Here is a 16261-nt window from a genome sequence, read left to right as displayed (position 1 = left end):
TAAAACACCCAAAGCAGCGAGCAAAAGTTTCAAAGAGTCTTGAAAGCGATCAGTGGCCTGTTGCAGTTGTTTCATTGAGCCCATTCAAACTGCGTTTTAACAGAGCCAGAGAACGCAGATTATTTTTGTTTGTTTGTTTTTGTCTTCACCTGCATCATGGCTGCTCGTTCAGGTGGTGCTGTTTTTGAAGACAAAGAGATCATCAAACAAGAGCAGCCCGTGTCTACCCTGAAATTTCAAATGAATGGGAGTAACCTTATGAACGTGCTCGCTATGACAATGCCTTGACTGCAGCCCGCACCCGAGCTAGTTTAAGATTAGCCAGCTCAGATAATGCTATCAGGGTAGCCATGGCAGTACCAAGCCCTACACGTGCTAATCACCCACACACTTAACCTCCCAGGCCCACATGACTTGAACTAACCTTAATGATATAGCAGTAAGAAGGAAGACCTCTCATTCGTTTTTTACAGGAGGAAATTGAGAGCTCTTAAGCTTTTCATATCCATCCAAGTATTTAATAAGGATCTACCGTGATTGGGATTTGTACGGTGGTTCAGAAAGAGCAGCCTTAGCTGAAAAAGAAGGAAACCAGCTGCCACCAGCAGTTCTTTGCGTCCCATCTTTCAGCACAGTGTCGGAGCGAGACGGTTGTCATTTCTTGTGGTGCTACTCGCCCTTACAGCAACGCGTTTCATCTGTTCCCGCCTCCCTGGGCATCCACCAGTCACGGGGAGAGAGCTCCAGGGGTGACTGCTCCACCTCTCTGCCCTTCTCTACCCTTACACGGGGCTGCTGTGGAGCTTCACCATCCTCTCGACAGCCACTGTCACAAACCCCTCCATCCATTTTCCTCCTCATTCTCCCAGAAAGCCCTTCGTCGAGAGAAAAGCCAGGATTAAACATGGTTTAGCGTTCAGGTTTTGGAAATGGACCCACCTCCACTGTCCTGTCGTTTTAACCTCATCTCCTCATGGCTTCATAAATATCAACCTGCAGATCTTTGAATACGTCAAGATTTATATCCATGCTGTCCCACGAGATTTAATGCCTCCTGAATGCCCATTCATCCTTACGCATCCCCTGGGGACAAAGTCAGAGCCGGAGCACTATGAGAAGATTGACAGACAACCATTTTACGAAATTATTTTCAAGAGGAAAATGTCTGCAAAATATCTCTCAGACTTAAAAACAAAAATGACACCAGTTCACGTTTCCTACAGTTCTGACAGGTCAGCCAGAGATATTTTAAATATATATACGCACATATTACATATTTATATATAATATTTTAATATTATTATAAGTAATTAAATAATATGACAGTAAACATATATGTTGTTTTAATTAATATTTATACATATAATTACATATTTGTATGTTAAATATGCATACATTATTTAAAGGCCACAGTTCGAAAAGCCTGCCAGGTGTGTTGAAAAAGAGAGAAGAGTAATTTTTACAGGAAGGGGCCATTGCCTCTTCAAAGCTGGGATCGCCTTCTGGGAACTTTCTTTTTGGTCTTAGAAAATTTGAAGACTTAAGTTTAATTTTGTCCCTTCTCTATTAAAAAGAAAAGAAAACCAAACATTTTCTTGGAAGATACAGATTGTCCATCTCAAACATCCTCAAAAATACCATTTTCTTCCAGAGAGTCTGATCCTTCAGTTTAACAGGTTTTATTCAAAAAAAGAAAAGCCCTGTGTTTTCCATTTCTTTGGATGGACTTTGCCGGGATCAAAACGAGCTCCTTTTCTGCAGTACTGCTGCCTAACCACATAGTCCCTGCCCAGTATTTATGCACCCATTATTCCTCTTTAGCCACAGAATATCGCACTTTTCCTTCCCTTCCTCAAAAGCATTCTCACACATCAGATTCCTTTCAAGTGTTATCTGTATCATTTCGTGGTATGATTTTATTCCGATGCGTTAATCTTATTCCTTCCTAACTGCAGCCTTCTCTAATTTCTACTTCCATACCTTTCATGTTGAGGTGTTGGAGCGTGTCCAGAGAAGGGCTACAAAGCTGGTGAGGGGTCTGGAGGACAAACCTTATGAAGAACGACTGAGGGAGCTGGGGTTGTTTAGCCTGGAGAAGAGGAGGCTGAGGGGAGACCTTATCACCCTCTACAACTACCTGAAAGGAGGTTGTAGAGAGATGGGGGCTGACCTCTTCTCCCTGGTGACAAGTGATAGGACGAGGGGAAACGGGTTCAAGTTACGTCAGGGGAGGTTTAGATTAGATATTAGGAGACATTTTTTCACTGAAAGGGTTATTAAACATTGGAATAGGCTGCCCAGGGAGGTGGTGGATTCACCATCCCTGGAGGTGTTTAAAAAAAAGGTAGATGGGGCACTTAGGGACATGGTTTAGAAGTGGCTCTTGTCAGGGTAGGCTAAAGGTTGGACTCGATGATCTTAAAGGTCCCTTCCAACCTCAGCAATTCTATGATTCTATGATTCTATGTTCCCTAGTCACGTTTGTTTAACAGCCTGCCTTCCTCTGATTCTCGACCCACTAACTACCTAAGCGGAACTTCTGGGAGGAACTGTCAGACACAAAGTCTCGCCCCAGGAGATCTTACTTACCCACAGAGTTTATTCAGGTCTCCTTTCAGCAAAACCAGTTTGCATTTTTGCTCCCTGCGTTCCAAGCATCATCAGCTACAGTGTCGCGTACTCGTACTCTCATCCAAACTGCTTGCAGTTTCGTATCCCAATTAACCAGCAGTGGATCTGCAATGACTTCGCCTCTCCTTGCTTTCTCTGCATTAAAAGATCAGTAAATTCCGTAGCCGTCCTGCTAACGAAGCGCAGGATCCCTGACGCGCATTCCTGCTTCTCTGCCAGTAACCCGGGCTGTTTGCAGCCCCTGCAATAAGAGCCCATACATCAGGCCCATATTAGTATCACCACTTCTATTTCTCGCACCAGTATCGAAATTGAGAGGTATGGTCTGCGTACCACCAGGCTAGCTTGAAATCTACAGTACAGACCCCATTAGGTTTACACACTTACTTGTAAAAAATGTCCTTCTCTTGCGAGAAGTAGATTCCAGCTTTATCCTTGGAAGGATGTTCTAAGAAAACCTCCCACTCCTGAAGGACACGCACGTTCCTGCGAATGGACATTCGACTAGACAGACTACAAGATGACTGAGTGCTCAAGCAGCCACGTTAAACAGTGATATGATACAACAGCAGGTAAGTTTTTGGCCTTTATTTGAAGGCTTTTAACAGTTACAGTAAGAATTGTCATTGCAAACCAGGAATTTTTAAAAAATTGAACAATAAAAGTTAAAAAAAACATCCACAAGTCCACCTGCAAGTAAGACATGTTGGTACAGAAAGGAGATGTGAGCTTTTGCTTCTTCCATTCTGTTCAATTTTCAGATATCTGATAAAACTAAGATACTAACAAAGGTTGGATGCTATTGGAATTGTTCCAGCAGGTGCGCGTTTAATATTTAACAGCGTATACTGTACCAGTGTAACAGAGTAGCTATGTTAAAGTCTATGGGTTTGAGTTGGGCTTGTTGTTGTTATTTTCTTCCCAAAAAGAACATTAAAAAAGAAGACAGATTGTTCCAAGATATCCGTAACATAGTCATAAATTGACTACATGAGTTTGTCCCCGTTTTAATTATAACTCATCTTGGTAGCAAAGAAGTGATGTAAGCAATTGGAAATCTTAGCAGCATTTGACTTACAAGATCGGTTTCAATTTAGTTTTATAACGCACGTCCAATAGGTCCACACATTCAACAGTCTCACAAGACGCACTAGCAGTATTTCTGACTCCTCATTCTCTTAGCATAAACGGGTATTTTCCTGCTTTGCGAGCAGAGAGCAAAAATCAACCTAATGCAACCCATCCGATGACGCGGGTGCTTCAGCTCCACGCATGCAATCCCGTTAAACAGAGACTTGAAGCAACCGTGTCCCAGTGCACAACCGGACTGCAAAGAGCAGACACCCAAGAAGTCCTCTTCAAATTCAGCCACGTACTGTTGCCATCTTTTGCTTTGAGTTGCTGGAATAATGGAATATTTAGAGTCGAAAAAATATGCTTCCGACCTCAAAGTGAGTAAGTAACAGTAAAGAAGATTTTATGTGCATCAAAACCCCCTGTTCTACGTCTGCACTTTTGTAGTCCGACACCAGTAGGCAATGCCAGCAATGCCTATTCTTTAGAAAAATGCATCCATAGAGCACTTTGGGGCAGGGAGCGTGTTCTCCAGCGTGAGGGAGAAGCCCTGCAGGGAACACTTCCAACTTCAAGGTTAGATACATCACATAAGCACTCCTCTGAAGATTCCAGTCTGTGCACACATCTGACAGTAACATTTCAGCTCATCTATGAAACACACTTCAAATGAAACGAATCACCTAAGTTTACAGTCAATCTGCTCATAAAGACTGGTGACAGATGCAACTAACATCTTATTTGTTTATAACTAACAACCAGTGTTTTAGCAGTTTTCAAACACTTTAAACACAAAGTCATGTCACGGCATTCCTGTTATACAGCCCCTTTTCCGCACCATTAGGAGGAGGAAGCCAACAATACACTCACATTTCATCCACCTGTGGGAGGGGAAAAAGAGAAAAAAACCAACCAACCCCAAACTCAAGCAGTGTTTTCCTCCAGCAGACTCCAAGGAAAGTTTCAACATTCCTGCTAGTCAAGTTAGCGATGACTATAACTAGGACTGGAGAACGAAAGCTGATATTCCAGGTCCTGCAAGCTTCCTCATGAGAAATATCATGAGCTTCAGCTTTGCCTAATCGTATCTGAAAGCATGAGAGACTCCAGTAGACATGACACTCTTGAAATACAGAACTTTATTTAGAAACTGCTTAAAATAGAAAAACCCTGTCAAGAAAAATCCAAGTCAAATATGGTTTTCTCAGTAAAATGGAGTTTTAGGGCAACAAAAGTCTAAAAGGCCACAAGAGAAATAGCACCACTGCAATTTTAAACAATGGCTAGATTACTTGCATTTTTGGCATTCACTGAATTTGGGTTTTTCTCTGAATTTCACAAAGATTCATGCACTACACAACAATTACCATAAAATGGTCTCCTACACACATTTTAGGACAAGCTACCACCAGAAACAAATGAATACAAGCACAACAGGACTGATCAATCTCAGTAGTGAAGGGGGATCAGAAGTCTTGCAGGATCTTGCCAAACACAACAGTAATGAGGGGCATGATAGCAAAAAAGGACAGTTAAGGAAAGTATTTAAATATTAATATTTAAGTTAGTCTCAGTACTGTATTTTCTGCAATAACATTAGCTCTGTTAGCCAGCATCTTTTAGTTTTTACCCCAGAAGACTACTGAACTGGCAAGTATTATTATTAGATATGCCCTGGTTTGGGGGGGTGGGAGGGAGAAAAAAGGGACAGAAAAATCATAATCCTCGTGTGCTCAATTCACTTTCACTGTAAGATAGCTGCACAGTGCAAGTCCTGTTACAACTATTGGATTTGATCAGCATTCCTTGGGATGGGAAAGAGAAAAGAACAAGCGAGAGACCAAAAAAGTATATCAACAAAAATAAAAAGAAACAGGACAAATAGAAACAAGAGCCAGGAAGGAAAATTACTTCTGAAGAACATTTTAGGCAGTAAGACTGGATGCCCTTTGCTTTTTTTTTTTTTGTCATTTTGGTTTTGTTTTTCTTACAGAAAACACAGTACATTTTGGCAAAGTCATTAGCCACAATGCCATAGAAAAAGGCTTTAGCACTCTTCAAGGTAATTTATGTGTCTCAGCTGTTCATACTCCCTCTAATCTTGTGACAGGCAACGTTAAGGCCTATTTCATCGAGAACTAATCACTTAGTAAGCAGCTTTACATAGGAATGGAGTTTTGTTTTAATAGCCCCTTTTGAGCACTTGCTGACAAAGTGAGATTGCCACGCAAGGCCTCTCAGACAGCAGTGAATGGAGTTAAACAAGTGTCTACCCCAATATGAAGCACATAAAATCTCCTGTCACATTACTTCAATTTGGCATATGGAAGCATATTTTAAATACTCTTAAGGCATTTTATTATAATTTCTGTGCTGCAATTTCACATTAACTCAATCTTTCTGTGAGTCAGAGTCTTTAATTTCTCTACTACACACCACCTTAGATACAAAAAGTGTCTTCCCATAAACCAGTGTTTTACCAGCAAACCATTCTGCAACAAGTTCCAAATATTCAGCCTCTTGCTCCCTAAATATACCACTTAGATATGAATACTGCTCTGCTACAAAGTGAGAAAGAGCTCCTAACTCAAACCCACTGTAAAAAGTGAAACTTCTGCAAAGTGCACTTTAAGAAGAGGTACTTTTTTGCTTATGAAAAGAAACCAGTGAGTCCTCTAAGAATAAAGTGGAGTATTTTACAGTTAAGCACATGATCTGGGGCAAAGAATTCTGATGTTGCTGCTCTGCTGGTACAGTATGTGGTCTGTTAATACTCTTCTTGTTCCTCCTGCGGTGCTCCTTCGTCAGGTATCACAAAGCCTTCCTGAAGGGGAATAAAACAAGGGCTTTAATGAAAATCTGATGTCAAACGAGCTCCTGGCTACTCTGTATACTTTTTTTAATCTTTTACTTCGGCTAGATATCCTTAAGTCACCATTTACAGTGCCAAGATATATTACCAGAAGAGTTATTTTCCTCATCTTTGATCTATTTGTTACATACTCTTCATGAAAGGCTAACCTTGTTTGCTGCCTGACTACAATTATGTGATCTGTTCCTTTATTACAGGAAAAAGCTAGGCCATAAACCTAAAGAAAAAAAAAAAAAAAAAAAAAGAAAAAACCAGCACAAGTACACAAGTAGAAATAGAGTGAGCCCTGGAAAGCAAACCAGCTTCCAATTACAAGGGGAGGGAGGAACTATGCAATACAACTTATACCAGATCACTTACATCTGTGGCATAAAGAATTTCCACAATCCTCTGCAACACTGGATCATTCTCCCCTTCATTCTCCTGGCAGATCAATTCAATGTTCCTCAATTTGCCGAAGTAGAAGTCTCTCTCCTTCTCCAGATCTTCAACAGTAAGTTTCAAGACATTGATCTGCCAAAGGGCATCAATAATAATTTATCCACCAAAGAGAGAAATCAGTAGTATCTATTCAAAAGGCAGGATCCCCAAAGTTCCCAGGAAGGTGTTAATATGCAAAGCATTTCAGAAGTAACCAAGATGGGAGGACTGTGAAAGGAGGAAAAGGTCTGTTTCTCAAGTTGTAATATTATTGCCACAACACCCAGTCCAACACATGCAATGTCACTTGCAAATTCCAAAGGCTTATTACATGAAATCGGTAAAACACTAACTGCCTGCAGTTTCCTTTGCGAATGCATTCTTTCAAGACAACTTTCCCGCTGATGGCGCTTTTAGTTGCATTACACTCAGTATTTCAGCGAAGGAGCAGCTGCTCATAGCTCAGTTGGAATGCTGTGATCGCTGCAACACAGCTGTGGAAATACTTAAAAACAATGCTATGTGTGATATGGCACATGCTAGGTTTAAATGTCTGGGTGCTCATGTACCGTAGGAAGAGGGTTTGCTCCTATGAGGAAAGCAAGACCATTATAATTAAGGCTTCCAATTAAGTTATTTTAAACGAGTGCACTGGATTCAGATCATTTTCTTCCATCTGCCTGACCCAGTCATTTCATGCTATTAAAAAAAAAAATCTGCACATAAATCTATAAAGCACAGGTCAGTACATGGGGCCATTTTGGTCAACACACCTGCTCAATCAATCCTGCTGATTCATCGTCTCCTGCAGCCTTTTTGACCATTCCAGTACCAGCTTTTGGATTTGCTGCAGTCCTCTGTGTAACAATGGGCCTCTGTGGGGCTGCAAGATTTAATTCAGTGTTAGTTCCTCTCATAACATCTTTCTTCCTCCTATAAAGGTACTATCCCCCTTCCAAACATGCTTAGGCATGTAAGAGATTGAAGATACGGTTCCTTCCTTCTTCTTGACTCCATGCGACATGTCCTTTTTTTTTTTTTGGCATGTGTTGGCACCAATCCTTGCCATTTTCTCTTTTAGAGAAGATTGTTCTTTCTGTAGCTTCCAGATAACTGGTTACTACAGGATGACTCAGTGTTTGAAGCCTAGCATCTCTGAAACAAGATGCAAAATACTATAACTTCACACACTGATTTTAAATAGCAACCCAGTCTTATTTTCCCCAGAGATTTTAATGATCTAGATAATCTTTTAACTATTTTCTCTACCTGCACTGCTAGAACTGAGAGATTTCTTGGGTTTGTTCACAACTGGAGCAACAAGGTTTGGTGCTACTGTCTCTTGGCCTTGTCGAGCAGCAACAGGATCATACTCCTTCCCATCATAGTTTGCATCAAAAAATTTTTTGAACCACTGAACAAATTCAAAGTTGTCCTGAAATTTTCCTTTCACTAGTTTGTCCACAGGAATAATCTGGAGGGGGGGAAAAAACAAAAAGTCAAACTCATATTAAGGGTAAAGAACCTCTCTCTCTCTCTTTATCTAAAGTTTTAAACTTAGCGCACTCAGAAGATATGCAAATGTAATTCTTTGTCCAGTCTAGAGAAAATCCTCCTTGAACATAACTAGAGGTCAAATAGTAGGATTTTTGCTAATAATTTGAATTAAAAATAAATCAGGCTTTCACTGGGAGGGTCCAAATAATTTTAAATAATTCTGCAGCAAGGTTTCTGCTACACCAAGTGTCAGCACGAAACTGCTTTCTGTAAATTTGAAGCTAGCTTATTCAGTGCTAGCTTTCCTGAATGAGAGCGGTCGACCAATTGCATAGACTGCTACCACACAGAACTGCTACCACATCTAAACATCACCTTTTTAGTAGATTACAATTACAGTTTCTCTGGAATGAGGAGTACAAGTGAAGATTATTAAAAAGATGCAGCAAATTGTGAAGTCTTGTCTGTCGGCACTGAGCTCAGAATCCATGACCTGGCAGAGGCCAGGAGCCATTACCGTTACGTGCTCATTCAGCATTTGAAAGCGTGGCTGGCTGTCCAGTTCTGGACGTACCACACAAGCTGCTTCCCCCAAGCAGAAGACCAATTAAGCGTGCGTTGAAGCTGCTAGCCAACACAGAATGAGACACCTTCTTAAAGACAGGTAAAAGCTTTAACACAGAAGTGTTCTGCATCATACCAAACTGTCAGTAACTATGACCTAGATAAATCACCCCTAAGCATAATTATCACGCGATCTGAAAGAGTATTTTCAGAGATCTCATTTTCACTAGCTTAAAATTACATATGCTCGTAAAGACGAATTTGAAATCCTTAGGACTACCACACCAGTAGGTTATGGGAACACTCCTGGTACAAAGATGGTTCAAACAGGAAGCTCAAGTAAACCTTACCTCACAGAAATTTCAATATGAGTTTGTGCTCGTTAAGTTGCACAGAATTAAAATGGAAAAATTCATTTCATCATTAAGAACTGGAAACCGAACCTCAACTGGAGTAAAGCAGATACTGTCCTAAATCAAGTGAGAACCCCAATGCAAACCAAACCCAAAATTTTTGAGATTTACAAACCACAAGCAAACTATGTTCCCAGATCTATTCAGCTCTAAATTTGAAAGTACATTCTTTCTACTTTGATATTAACACCACACAGAATCAGTTACAACCCAGCTTACTTTGTCAACACCCATTCGTTTAAAACCTGCTTGTAGAACCTTGAAGTTTTGAATGTACTCATGTTCCAATTTTGCTTGAAACTTCACTTTCTTGAGTGCTACAGAACCTGGGAAGAGCATGTCCATAAACTGACAGTATGCAGCACCTGCCGAAAGAAAAAGAATACAAATCCCAGGATGAATCAAGTCAGCTCACTAGCCTACATAAGTAACTTTTCAGTCAGATCAGCAAACTGACCTGACTCATTCCTCAGCTACGCAATCCCTTAGAGGCAAGAAAAGCAAGAAAGCAGGAACCTTCAGTCTCCAGTTTTGGCTCAGCAAGGCCATAAATAAGCATAAGCAACTTACAGAACTAAACTTTTGGTCTTACGACTTGAACTCTCATGAACAAGAGCAATACTGCCTCTGTAATTCCAAGAGAAAAAAAAAAATCCACCAAGTAATTTGACTTTCCTTTCTTCATGGATATCAGTACAGATCTGAGATGTTACACGTGTCTGACAGGCATGTAATCTCCTCTTATCAACACTAATAGAACTAAACTAGAAAAATAATTATGCCAAAAGTTATATTTAATCATGGGGCTTTCAGCAACCTGGTGTGGAGTGGGAGGTGTCCCTGCCCAGGGCAGGGGGGTTGGAACTTTAAAGTCCCTTCCAACTCTAACCATTCTATGATTATTAAAATTATGATTATGATACACTTACTTACTACTAAATTCAAGGTGCCCTTCAAGGTAAGAGGCTAAATTAAGATGGATTATATTTAAATCAAGTCTTAAAGAACTGAAATGAGACAGTGTTTCTTTCTATTTATTTTAAAGCTTTCATGTCCTTCAATTCAGCTCTTACTGTAACAGCAAAAGAGGGACCAAGTTCAGCCATACAGATTAGACAACCGCTTCCAAAAAATGTTTCTGTAGAATATACACACCCATTAAATGAAAACCGCTATTTTTAAACTATATCCTTGCTCTGTAGTGACAATATGCAACTGTGTGCCACTGAAAATACAAGCACAACATTCTGAGCATTATTCCCCCCACCAAAATCAATGAACTAAGTGCACAAGAACAGTAACAAGAACCTTAACCTAAAACATCAAACAGCTACATGACACGGTTTTGTGAGATATCTAAAGGCCAATTCGTAATATATCATGGCATTGCCCTAAACTAGTCTATTCATCTCAACTACAGGTAACAGTAAATCCTATACTGTTAGCTTTCTATCAAGATATTTTGCGGGTCTTTTGGGGCTCCCACTTTCACCTGCTACTAGAATATTGCTGCTCATCCATGGGTGCAAATAAAAAAAAAAATCTTGCTGCTTGATCTCCACTGTCTTTCAGTTCACTTGCTGAATAACTCTAATGCCCAGCTCCAAAAACAGATGACTTGCTAGAGATCAGGTTTTTTCTAACTATTGGTAGTCTGAGAGATAAGCACAATTAAAAAAAAAAAAAAAAAAGAGAGATATCACAGTGTAAGGCAAAGGTCATCTTTTGTGCATTTACGCAACCTCAAATTGTTGCTGTCACTACTGTCCTTGCCAAAGGTAGCAAAGCAAGCTTGGAAACTCCCGTTTTCACATGACTATGACAGACAGTGAAAGCCACTTCCATACCTGCAGAGGCACGAAGTATTTTTGCAGACACAGAAAAGGGACATTACTCAGCGCCCAACACATAACAGCTCCCAGCCTTTTCCTGAAAACAGGTGAGCTGAAATTCTGCCGGGCCAGTATTAATTATCCTCACTTCTGAGAGACAGAGCTCTCGCAGCAATCAAGACTCACACCAATTCTAAGCAAAAGTTCTCAGCCACATAAATCAATGCTGCACACCGCAGGTTTTTTAAAGTGCCTATCTGAAAGCAGGCAATGCTTACCATTTCCCTTATTTCCGTAGTTGTAGATCTTTAGTTCTTTCCTCCTTACAGTTTTCCCTCACCATCTCACTAGACAAAAGCCACTATAAGTACCTGTCAGGTGTCTATTGTAAGTCCCCTATTTTTCTGTAATCTTTGTAAATGTTTCTGCCACAGTCTCAGCCAAAGGCCATACTGACAGTCCCAAACTTACTTTAAACTTCTATTCCACCTCCAATTTCTGCATCTCTCATTCTGTGAGCAACGCCTTATCTCAAACTCACTGCATGAGCTGCACTTCCACTTTTCACCAAGTCCCTTTCACCTGCCTGTTGCAGTTATCCAAATCACCATCTTTTACCTAGGCTGCATTTTTAGCCTTGGGTTTTTTTCAGGTCTTACTCCACAGACTATTATTTTTATTCGTTTCTACAAGCCTCCTCCCACACACACACTCCTCCCTATGATGACACTTGACTCCATTTCTGTACCACAATCACTTCCCCTTTTCTTCCTACAGCTCTATCCGAGATTCAGCTGTGCTAAAGTCAGCTCAAGTCAAAGTAAGCTCGGGTGACACAGACCAACATGGTCCTTTACCATAAGGAGTTGTAAAGTCCTGAAGGTGAACCCAGGAGTCACCAGTATGCCCTCCTCACACTGCTTCTTCTGCCCAAGCTCCTAAATCTCCTAGTAGTTCTCTTCCATAAGAAGTCACATTTATTTATGCTAGTTACTACACTTGTAAGACTTACTCTATACGTCAAGAGTAAATGCTTAATTTCTCATTGGAAAGCACCTTCTCCTAAGAGTCTTTTCTCCACATTAACAACCATTTCTTCTTATTGCATCTACGCTGCAGTGAGTCAGAAGAATACACCTTTTCATTATGCTTACATTATTAACTGCCATTTCAATAAAACTCTAACCACAGACAGATTATAACACAGAATCTGCTCCTACCAGGAATTAAGCCAACAGCATGGCAATAGAAGGCCAGCGCAGATGGTTCACACAGCACAGCTGGATCTCTACAGAACTAGGGTGCACATCAAATTTGTAACTCCCCTCAGGCTGAGCCCCCTTACCTGAGCACAGCTGTTCAATCTTTGTCAGCGTCAGTTGCAGGGACTCATTGATCCACGCAAGCATGTCATGCCGACTCAAGTTATCGCTAGTCACTGAAGTAGAATACACATTAACTGCCATTTTCTGAAAGACAGAACCAAAGGTGTTAAGTACCACAAATGGTAATGCTGCACGTTTTCATTGCTTCTGTGCAGGCTGCAGTGGAAACGCTTCCTTTTGAGCCTTCCTGACACAACAGTCAAGCGTAACACGATGCGCAGGAAACGATGAAACTGTCTGCTGCTAACAGCTGGGAGGACCTTATTTCATCACAACTGTAAAGGGCACGGTTTCGTGCTTTTTGAAGAAAAATTAACCAAGTCACTCACATGGAAACTTTGATGAAAGGACTCACAGCGGCGGCAAGTTATTCATCCCTCTCATCCACGCCAACCGAGCACGGCAGTAATACTTCCTGGCCGACCACGGTATCTCTCCAGGGAGAAATACCAAGCGGCCGGTCCCCGCCCAGCCCCGCCGGCACAAAGCGGAGCCGCCGCACTCGCCAAGCCCCGGTGCAGCTGCCGCCGGGCCGGGCCTGCCCCGCTCCCCGCCGCCCCCGCGCCTTCCTCCTCACACCCGCCGCAGCGGCCGCTCTTCTCCGCCGGGAGCACCCGCGGAGGGGCGCGCCCGGGGCAGGCGCGGCGCGGCCCGGCCCTGCAGGCCTCACGCCGGTCTCCTCACGGCTCGCCGGGCCCCGGCCCGCCCCGCCCCGCCTGGCCGCTCCCCGAGGCCGGGCCCGCCTCCCCGCCGGCATCCCCGCCGCCGCCTCAGCGCCGCGGCCCAGCCCGTTACCTGCCCCGCTCTCGCCCCGTCTCCTCCGCGTTCAAACCGGCCCCGCCCGCCTGCCCGGTATCACGTCACTCGCACGCTACGCGCTGGCGTCACGCGCACGTCACGACGGTGGGAGCGAGCGCCGCTCGTCGGCGAGGGGAAGCGGGGAGGGGGGGGGGGGCGCGGTTGCTAAGGGGCGGGGGCTCGCGTTGCTATGGCGAAGCTCCGCCCACTCCCCCCCGCGCCGCGACCTGCCCTGCGATTGGTGGCGGCGCTAGCCCCGCCCACGCTGGTGGCGTGCCGCGTGCCGGCGGGATCTCTCATGGCCGCGGCCCGAGGAACCGCGATGGCGGCGGAGCCGCCTCAGGCCTCACCGGGCCCGGCCAGGCCCCGACTCCCCACCCTCTCCGCAACCCGGCCGGGCCCCGACGCCCCGCCACAGCCCGGCCGGGCTGTGGCGGGGCGTCGGGGCCCGGCCGGGTTGCGGAGGGGGCGCCCGGCTGCCTTGGGGCCACACATCTGGTGTCCCCGGGCCTGCTGTCGCCTCAAGGGGCAGCGAGGAAGGGGCGGTGGGGCTCGTTTGTGAGACTCATCCCTCTGTAAACCACCTCCCCCCCCCCCCGCCCTTTTTACGCAATGAATTTATCAAATTAGGACTGTCCGGTCATACAGAAATACTGATTTTATTTTATTTTATTTTTTAATGGAGACGGCGATAAATGGTAAACTGTTGACGTGGATCCCCTTTCTTTCCCACACGAAAATTTTGAGTAAAAACGGTGTGGACAAGGCACAGGTGTTTTTTTTGAGTTTTGCGCACTCCCCAGACAAAAAGCATATGAAATGTGTTCCAACAAAACACGGTTTATTTTATTTTTTTTTTTTGCTTTTAAAAGATCGTATAAAAACCCGCAAGACTTTCGACATCAAAAATCCTTAACCTAAAAAAATAGCACCAGGGAGAGTTAGAAACCTTTGAAAAGTATTAAAAAGGCATTTCTGAAATCTACCTCTCCTTACAACACGGAATAAAAGGCAGCTCTTACAGGGAAAAATATTTCAAGGAAGACTTGTCTACTACAATCCATATCAAACAAGACAACTCTCATTCCTTTTATCTTTGTTTACTTTCCCCAAGTCCTTTTTTATTCTCTTCTATTTATTTTTCTTTTGATGAGATAGGAAAGGATGCGAGATCCGGAGTACGAAATTAGAGATGCCATGGAGTGGAGGTTACCTGTTATCCCAGTTTGGAAAAAATACAAGCCATCGGAGGATCCCAAGGCGGAGGACGGCCGTCACCCCGGCCTCGGGCTCCGTGCGGGGACTGCGGCTGGGGCTGGGCGGAGGAGTTAGTGAGGTGACTCGGGTCCAAGCTGGGCACAAGGGTCGGAGGTTGGTGAGGGGTCCAACTCCAGCCGGCGGGGCGGTGGCGATGCCAGGCTTCCCGAACACCTCCAGCAGCTGCAGAGCCCGCCCCGCTGTCATCCCAGTCAGGTGACAAAGGTGGCGAGAGGCTGCTACTTGTCCCCGAGCGTTGCAGATGCCAGCAGTGATGCGGAGGAGACCGCTTGGCTTTCTCCAGCATTTTCTTAACTAAGTGTGCAGCTCAACCGCGTGTCACTTGACTGTAAAGTCACCCCTTTGGGAAGACTTTAAAGAGTAACCTCCAGCAGGATCAAGGGAAAAAAGCCTTTTAACGACCTGGGCTTCCCTTCCTGCCCATTCCCGAGTGCAGCCTTGGGTTGGAGAGGGAGAGAAGATGGTCCCCAGAGCCTGGGGATGAGGTGGAAAGCTGCACACAAGCAGCTCCGCACCAAGAAGAGTGGAAAATGGGAGGCTCCCTCCTCTGGGGAGGCTGCCGTCCTCCACCGCCCGAGACGGGGGTGGCAAGGGGGTCCCCATGTGTCAGAGAGGTAGAAGGAGCGAGGAGGGAAGCTCTCATTTCCCACTGATGCTGTACAACACCTCGTGAGGCAGCCTGGCATCGGGCGGAGGGTTGGCGCATGGTTTGCACAGGATTAATTTTGAGAAGGCAGCCAAGGGCTCTGCCAGACCCAGGCGACAGGTTGTAGTGAACAGCAGAGGTAGGGGAGGACGGAGGGACTGAGGGGTACATATATGTCACGAGTTGTTTCAGTGCATTGAAATGTGCATTGGAGTCAAGAGTCCCCAGGAGACGCTGGGCAGGACAGTAGCCCTGTGGCTACAGAAAACCTGGGGGAGAGCCTCTGCCCGCACGCTGGCCATGGGAACAGTGCGCCCAGGACTTCACGGACAGCAAGATAATCACTCTGGAAAAGTTAGGGAGCAGAGGAGAGCAATCAAAAGTGAACACAGCGGTGGCAGCAGGAGCCCCCAGTTTGGGGGTGCGGCCCCAGGAACCGCTCAGGGCACCGTCAGGCCAGGGCTGGGCACGTAAAGAGCACCAGCAGCATCCCAACTCTGCGCACAACGTCACACAGAGGGAGACGGGCACGCAGGGAGGGAGAGATACAGCCCCTGCGGACTCCCAGGACCTGCAGCGGAGAGGGACACGTGCAGGCCCCAGCCGCAGCAGTTTTCCCACCTCGCTGCCGCCGCAGGATGGGTGCGGGGTGAGGCCAGCGCCGCCCTCCCGGACCCTACAGCCCTGCGGTCCTTCTGGGGTCAGGTGGGATTTTCCCTGCAAGGAACCCCCTGCACCACAGCTAACGCACTGCCAATACTGCTCGGGTTCGTGACACTGTACGTGACATTTTAGGGGGCTGTATTTTGAAGACGACATTGACCACTACGCTATCCTTCCTGCTGATGCAC

General features: G+C 44.7%; 1 protein-coding gene across 2 annotated transcripts; it reads right to left on the bottom strand.

Moving 5' to 3' along the window:
* Nucleotides 1-3204: 3204 nt before the first annotated feature.
* Nucleotides 3205-13602, bottom strand: MAPRE1 (microtubule associated protein RP/EB family member 1). Of its 2 annotated transcripts, none has more exons than XM_063350121.1 (7): nucleotides 13484-13602; nucleotides 12649-12772; nucleotides 9691-9836; nucleotides 8267-8471; nucleotides 7771-7880; nucleotides 6938-7090; nucleotides 3205-6529 (listed from the first exon to the last, which is right to left on the bottom strand). In XM_063350121.1, the coding sequence occupies exons 2-7, from the start codon at nucleotides 12767-12769 to the stop codon at nucleotides 6473-6475; spliced, it is 792 nt and encodes a 263-aa protein (XP_063206191.1). In that variant the 5' UTR covers nucleotides 12770-12772; nucleotides 13484-13602; the 3' UTR covers nucleotides 3205-6472. The 2 variants fall into 2 exon arrangements, with proteins under 2 accessions (XP_063206191.1, XP_063206192.1); XM_063350122.1 differs by lacking the exon at nucleotides 13484-13602 and adding an exon at nucleotides 13018-13337.
* Nucleotides 13603-16261: the final 2659 nt, after the last annotated feature.

The sequence above is a fragment of the Chroicocephalus ridibundus genome, chromosome 12 (assembly GCF_963924245.1).
Source record: "Chroicocephalus ridibundus chromosome 12, bChrRid1.1, whole genome shotgun sequence".
NCBI lineage: Eukaryota > Metazoa > Chordata > Aves > Charadriiformes > Laridae > Chroicocephalus > Chroicocephalus ridibundus.
The sequence above is the reverse complement of the archived record's forward strand: the minus strand, read 5'-3'. Positions and strand labels throughout refer to the sequence as shown.

What these genes read in the sequence shown, in the direction of transcription:
- MAPRE1 (XM_063350121.1), bottom strand. Translation starts at nt 12,769, where the DNA reads ATGGCAGTTAATGTGTATTCTACTTCAGTGACTAGCGATAACTTGAGT. An exon ending in TCTCAGTTCTAGCAGTGCAG is followed by an intron (nt 7,881 to 8,266) that starts GTAGAGAAAATA and finishes TAAATCTTGCAG; the next exon opens with CCCCACAGAGGCCCATTGTT. An exon ending in CAGCAGGATTGATTGAGCAG is followed by an intron (nt 7,091 to 7,770) that starts GTGTGTTGACCA and finishes GCCCTTTGGCAG; the next exon opens with ATCAATGTCTTGAAACTTAC.